Below are 7,490 nucleotides of genomic sequence, written 5' to 3' on the forward strand. Positions count from 1 at the left end.
AAACATTTCTTGCACGAGAGCTGTGGACAATCCACAAATAGGTGGACTCCACCCATCATCCACTCAAACCAATCAGATAACGCCGGCCACATTACTCAGACTAATCGTAGCACGTTCTATCTTCAACCAATCATGCTTCATTTTACTATCAGGGTGGGACCAGAGTCACAGTGACCTTGGAGCTTATCTGTATGTGCTTGATTCCATGCTCATGAGAGCGCTGTGACTCTGGTCACGCGCAAGAAATGTTTCTGAAGTCACAAATGCACAGCAAGCGATTCATAAAAAATGAATGCTGGACAGAGTTGTGTTTGTGAGTTAAATAATATATTTGTGTGTGTGTATATATATATATATATATATATATATATATATATATATATATATATATATATATATATTTTTTTTTTTTTTTTTTTTTTTTTTTTTTTGCAAATCTCATTTTATTTATTTGTGAAACTCCTAACATATATTTGTAAATCTCATTCTTTTCATTTGCGAATACATTTCATTTTTGTGAAACTCCTTACATTTATTTGTGGACCTAATTTAATTTATTTGTGAACCAACCTTATATTTGTGAATCTCTGTCAATTTGTCTCTAAATTAGAAACAATTCTAACTCCATAGTATTAGATTACAGGTTCACACGCTCACTCGCAGACCGCCCGTCGCCCCAACCAATTGCCCCATTCATTCCAGCGCCGGAGACAGCAGTCGCCCCTGATTGGTTATCAGCGTTCAGCTAAGAAACTTTCCCACGGCTCGCGCGTGCTGACAGCCGGCCAGCCACTCCTTTCAGCTGCGCGAGATAACACAAGCGCCGGCGGAACCCGGGGGCGGAGCTCCACACTCACGGTCTGTTGTTTAATGTATTTAAGAAGAGGGGCGGGGTTAAAGTGGGACGCAGGCAACCGACCTGCCACTCAAACTCGGATGTGTTCGCTAATTGGCTATCTACGTGCCCAGCCCCGCCTCTCTTGGCGAGCTCTTGCGTTGAAATGATACCGTGGGAAAGCTTGATGGTTCATACGGATGAACTTCTGGCTCACTTGACAGACGAACGAAGAGAAAACGCACGCTCGAGGATACGCGCTTATAGATTGTCGGAAAAATGAAGAGAATTCACGATTTTAGCTCTTCAGACAGCGAACTGGATGAGAATATTGAAGTGGAGAAGGAGAGCGCAGATGAAAACACGTAAGTTATTTATTTATTTGGTGTCTTCTTAATTTAGGCTAGTGTTCGAGTAAGGATACAAGAATAAGGATAAATAGGCATGTACAATATAATATGTGGACAGTATATTTGATCTACGCTCAATGTTATATTATCAGATAACTGTTCTGTCGACAAAAATACGTGGAATAATGCCACTGAAAACAACTGAAAAACTCTGTGTTTCCTCTTGATGTTGTTCAAGATAATAAACACTGCTTCAAAGAATAGATATCTTATTTGTGATCTTTTTTTTTCGTCATTTAAGTGGTGTGAATTCTCCTCTTGGATCAATATCTCCATCCACAACCTCTCAAGTGCAAGCGAGGAAACGTCGCAGAGGGGTAAGTGCATTTCTGTATGTAAAACCCGAGAAACTACAAGCGAATTAAAATGCAAAATAACTCTCCTTGTCCTTTTAATGATGATTTCACTCTCGCTTTCAACAGATCATTGAGAAACGCCGTAGAGACAGAATAAACAACAGTCTGTCTGAGCTGCGCAGACTGGTGCCCAGTGCCTTTGAGAAACAGGTGAATCTTAATCACTGCACCTGACTCACATCTCACTCTTCATGTATCAGCATCATTATATGCCATTTACCATGTACTGATCAATATATGTGTTCTCGTTCTCAGGGCTCTGCCAAACTAGAAAAAGCTGAGATTTTGCAGATGACTGTGGACCATTTAAAGATGCTCCACACTGCTGGAGGAAAAGGTAAGGAGTCAAGTCCATTTTATTTGTATCGCACTTTTCACAGCACACATCTTTTCAAAACAGCTTTACATAAAATTATGCGGTAACAGAAAATGATGCTGTGATGTCTTAAAGTCTTCATTGTGTGGTTTAAATGAATAACACAATTGAAAATCATGCTTTGAAAATGATTATCTTTAGGCCCCCAGTGAGCAAGCCAAAGGCGACTGTGGCAAGGAACACAAAACTCCATAAGATGTTGGTTAATGGAGAAAAATGACCTTGAGACCAGGCTCAAATGGGGAGCCAGTTCGCCTCTGCCTAAACAGCATAAAAATATAATGCTTATATTAGTTTTCCATGTACAAGTCTTGTTTTATGTAAGTTAACTGAGTAGATGTTGGTGGGCATTGTTTAAAACTGAAGGAGTCCATTAGCCATCGTTTAAAGAGAATATAAAACCTAGGGTAACACTTTATAATAACTTGGATTAATGAGAATTAAAATAACAATACACTGTATTGATTGTCTGTCTGCCTGCCTGCCTGCCTGTCTGTCTGTCTGCACTATAATGAATAATGAAAGTTCTTATAAAGTACCACCAAAACTTCTCATTTAAAATCTTGCAAAGTTTGTGGTTGGATTTAACTTTGCATTAAGAGATCATCTCATGTTTGGGAATCTGTTTAGGGAATTTCCAAACTGGAATTAATTAATCCCTACACAACTGAAACAGGACAAACCAGACGTGTAAACTTTCTTTTAATCTCTCGTTGCTTATCTCGTGCCAATTCAGTTTCATTCTCAGCCACTCCCAGCATGATCCCTTGACTTCACAATAGTGCAGTCTTTTCATGAGCTATAATCATCATAAGATAACATCACTAAACAACTCTCCCTCTCTTTTACAGGTTATTTTGATGCTCATGCGCTGGCCATGGATTACCGTGGGCTGGGTTTCCGTGAGTGTCTGGCGGAGACAGCACGTTACCTTAGTATCATTGAGGGACTGGAAAACACTGACCCCCTCCGTATCCGCTTGGTATCCCACCTGAACAGTTATGCATCCCAGAGAGAAGCTCACTCTGGTCTGGGTCACTTGGCGTGGGGATCTGCATTCGGAACACCTCCTGGCCATTTGTCTCACCACCTTCACCTGCAACAACAGCAGCAGCACCAGCAGGGGTCGCCACTCCCACGCAGCACCAGCAGCCCTCCATCCTCGAATTCTTCATCCCCATCCTCCTCATCTCCATCTGCATCCTCTACAGAGGCGCACGCCCCAAGCAGGCTGACTGGCACAGTGATCACCGAGGCAGGGCAGACCGTGCCACTCAGGGTGCCGCCCAGTAACTCCCTGCCCCCTGGACTCACACCACCGTCTGCATCCAAGCTTTCTCCTCCCCACCTGACGTCACTTTCTAGCCTATCAGCATTTCCCTTTCCGCTGAGCGCTTTTCCTCTGCTGTCCCCGAGTTCACTGGCCCCTGCAGCTCCCTCCAGCAGCCTGGGGAAGCCCTACAGGCCTTGGAGCATGGAAATAGGGGCCTTCTGAACTCTACAGAAACATTAGATTCTGAACTCTCTGGACACACAGTCAGTTAGAAATTACTTGTCATTTTCTGTAATATCTGACTATTTGGAAGAGATGGAGATGGAAGACTTTCTCTCTATAAAAATGGAAAAGGCTAAAGCAGAACTGATGTACTTGTCTTTTAAAACAGTCTCATGTTGATCAGTGATGGGTTCTGCAGATGGCCAGGTTCTCGCCTATCAGTTCCAGTCTAGTTCTTTTGTCCCTAAGATGTGCAAGGTATGAGGCAGGTACCTGCCTTACCTTGCTATTGAAGTAAAGAGAGAGAGAGAGAGAAAGAGAGCAAAACAGAGAGAGAATATGTTCATTTAATTATTTTAAATATAATTAGAAGGTTTTGAAAGCTCTTTGATCACATAAAATATCAATATGCATCCTAAATCTTTTCTAGAAGATAGTAAATCATTTTGTTTATGGCAAGATATTGTAAAATACCTTCAGACAGAGAAAGATTATTTCTTTTGATAATTATTTGCAAAAAAAAAAAAAAAGATTCAGCATCCCCATGATATTGCGCAACTATGAAATCAAGTTTTGTGACACTGATGTTTTGCAACTTTCCCTCTGCTTACACATGAAACCTATGCAACAGAACCTGTCTCAGATGAACTTCATGAAAAAAAAGTACTTTATTTTTTATAAAGATTTTAAGTAATTTTGGTCAGTGACCTGCAATGTTTGTGCCATGTTTATTTGTTTGAAATGTCATGAATTTGCTGTTGGCCTGGAGGGACCACTGTCCTACCTCCATCTGATACTTTATCCACAAGTGACAATCTCTCAGAACTGCACTAATTTAACTATAATGAAAGGCACTAGGTTAGTGAATAACAGATTTGTGCATTCACGCACACGTTCACTCATCCTTGCCCCAAATCATCTCTCTCTTCCTGTGTGAACTGTACTTGACGAGTGTTTTGGAAAATCAGATCATTTTTGTATTGTAATAGGGAAATTTGCACTGGCAAATCAAATATCTCCAGTAAGACTAGGGGAATAGATAGTAAAGGAAGAGATGGTGTGGTACTGTGCCTGTCCCTCACTAACCTGTGTGACTTCCCAGTAATAAAATGATACGTGTAGCTGATATCCCTGTATTTGTGTACTCTTTTTGCATTTCCATTTGTAGCATTATCAAAAAGACTACATAGAGACTGCAACATAAACAATCACATAGACTAGTTTAAAAAAATGTAAACATTTTGGTTGTGTATTAAAATCAACACTTCATTTTGCTGACTTTATTCACTGTCAGCTAATTCAGCAAGATTTTAAAAGGTAAGTATAAAATCTGAAATCCATTAATCAGTATTCATACATTTTTATCGTCTGGAATTGTTGGTGTGTTTGACATTTTCCAGGCAGTCCCTTCTCACAGGTGCATAGCCAATACATAAATATGTCTTACATTACACATGCTTTAATGCATTGGTGATGAATAGTTCTTTTCATGCCATAGAGATTTCTACAGGCTTAAACCAGTGCATGTATGCGTGTGTTTTGAACGCATATCAAACACAGCCCAGGGGCCTCTCTGTGGCCTCTCTATGTACAGTATCCACCTTTTTCCTGGGGGTCTTACTGGGGAAACTATTGTGGGTGGGACTTCCGCCGAAAGCCATTCTATAGCATTCCCAAGCTCTGGCTGCAGTCATTTTAGACCCTGTTTACAGCTGGTAATAAGACGCATTTCGAATGATCTGATCGCAAATGGTCAGCGCTAAATATAGATGTAAACGGGGTGCTAAATGTTTTGTGATTGAATCAAAAAAATCACATACAGAGGTAGTCAAAAACCACATCGCATTTGATGTGGACACATTTGATGCGGACGCATTTGATGCATCCCAGACAGCAGCGAAGCACCACCTCTCATCAGTCAATCATCCGCCGAACAAAAGTTTTAGGAAAGTATTTAAAAGGAAAGAACAGTCCAATTGGAAAATTTGAAAAAGCGATTACATACCCAAGGACGAGAACTTCAATGCTTTTCCTCAGTGTGTCTGTCTGATTTGAACACACAGGGTGACAAGTACAAGCACACACATCTGAAGCTGAACTAACACAGATACTCCACAAAAACAACCAATAATGTTGCTCGAAATGTTGCGTTTGTGCTTAGATTAAATCTCAACTGCATCTGGGAGAAACAACGCGCTGGTTTTGTTCGCTCTTTGTCATTCTTACTTTTTTTGCAGTTTATTATCATTCAGTAACACACTGATAAAGTGACTGATGTATGTCCTCATGAAATCAGACACCCTCTCCTCGAAATCCCAACACCACAATGAAAGAATGAATGGACGAACACCGCAACAACAGCTGTGTTTACTTGACAGCAGAAGTAACGCCCATATTTCACGCTAAGCATCACGGGACGTAGGAAAAAGGTGGATATAGGAAGTCATTAACAGCCAAGGGATATCCTGGACAATGGCAGCCTGGCTGGCCTGGACTGCACAGGGAGGAAAGAGAGCGGTAAAGAGGGAGGAGTGAGCCACACAGTGCATCTTTGACCCAGAGTAATCACAGGGGTTCACTGAGCTCCTGGTGTGGTGAAATCCCACGCTACCACCATGGGTACTAAAACTGCCAGCCGAAGCCGTAAACAGATTCATCTATATAGCATTATTTAAACTTTTTTACAAGTCCTTTATCATGTTTGTCCCCTCATTTTTCTCAGAGGAGTTGATTGCAAGTTGCATTTCCTAAAACTAGAATTTTAAGTAGATAGCAGCAAAGGCTATGTTCGGAATAGCACTGCCATACTACACATACTGTTAGGCAATAGGCATACTGTACTTCACAGTTTGTATTTTCTTACTACGCACTGCATCCCACTATGGCTGCATCCCAAATCTTGTACTATCAGAGCATGTACTGCATTTTATGAAGTACATTCTTTAGGTATGCAGGTGAGTAGTATGAATTAATTCCTGGACATACTCCATCCTTGAACATGGGTATTGTCTTGTGATCCAAATGTATGACATTATAACAACAATTGTGAAAATAATTTACTCTGGCTTTGTTAAACAAGCACAATTCAAGCACTAGAACATCTTTCTTGGTATAGCCCTTACAGCTGAAAAAAGCCAACCAACTCGCATGACATTATGGGATAGTTATGTGTCCAGTGGATGCACACTTCAGAAGTTTGCCAAATGTAGTAGGTCATCCGTGTATTTCTCGCATACTGTTTAAAGAATACTGGGGATTCTGACAACATACTCCATTCGCATACTGTTTTTGGCATATTATGTAGAGGAAAGTAGGCTATATATATTCAGACGGAGCCAATGTACAGCAATGTGCTCGACTTAAACCCTCTATTTCCACTGAGATGAAGGAATTTTAACATCTCTTTTTTTTTTTATCTGCACTGCCACGTTTTTTTTTTTTTTTTTTTTTTTACACCAAATTATAATACAAATGCAAACTAGTCGTATTTATTTCTGAGATGACAAATGGGGCGAATTCCAATTGAAAATGATCATCCATATGCCCAACTCCCATCGAACTGTGGCGGGGCCAGAAGGGTGGCACAGTTTTTTTTTTTTTTTTGGCAGCTGCCACCCTAAAAATGAGCTTTGCCACCCCACTTGCCACCCCAACTCGGACGCCGCTCACGTCCTGGAGAGGGTACGCAACGGCTTAACCCGTCCATGTCACGCAGGGTCCATAACAACATTACGCCCATGTCTGGCAGGACACAGCGTTCAGCCTCAGTAGACAACATTCAACATTATGAGGTCATAATTTCAAACATTGTACTGTTTGAAACTTTTATCATTGGATATTGCACAATGTTTCACTTTCAATGTACCACTTTTTAAGAAATAGTACATAGTTAATAAAATACACTGCACAGTGTGCAATATAGTCTTCTAAATGACTAAAATCATTAATCGTATATTTTGTTCCCAAGTCATTTATCGCCACCTGTTGGTAATCTGTGGTGTTACACTTCAGATTCTCC

General features: G+C 40.7%; 1 protein-coding gene across 1 annotated transcript; it reads left to right on the top strand.

The window, feature by feature from the left end:
• Positions 1–997: 997 nt before the first annotated feature.
• LOC127421139 (hairy/enhancer-of-split related with YRPW motif protein 1-like) lies at positions 998–4,598 on the top strand. The gene is made up of 5 exons (XM_051663932.1): positions 998–1,200; positions 1,487–1,562; positions 1,668–1,751; positions 1,857–1,938; positions 2,829–4,598. Exons 1-5 carry the CDS (start codon positions 1,115–1,117, stop codon positions 3,470–3,472), a joined length of 972 nt encoding a protein of 323 aa, XP_051519892.1. The 5' UTR covers positions 998–1,114; the 3' UTR covers positions 3,473–4,598.
• The last annotated feature ends 2,892 nt before the right edge of the window (positions 4,599–7,490 follow it).

This window comes from Myxocyprinus asiaticus, chromosome 30, assembly GCF_019703515.2.
Source record: "Myxocyprinus asiaticus isolate MX2 ecotype Aquarium Trade chromosome 30, UBuf_Myxa_2, whole genome shotgun sequence".
In the NCBI taxonomy this organism is placed as follows: domain Eukaryota; kingdom Metazoa; phylum Chordata; class Actinopteri; order Cypriniformes; family Catostomidae; genus Myxocyprinus; species Myxocyprinus asiaticus.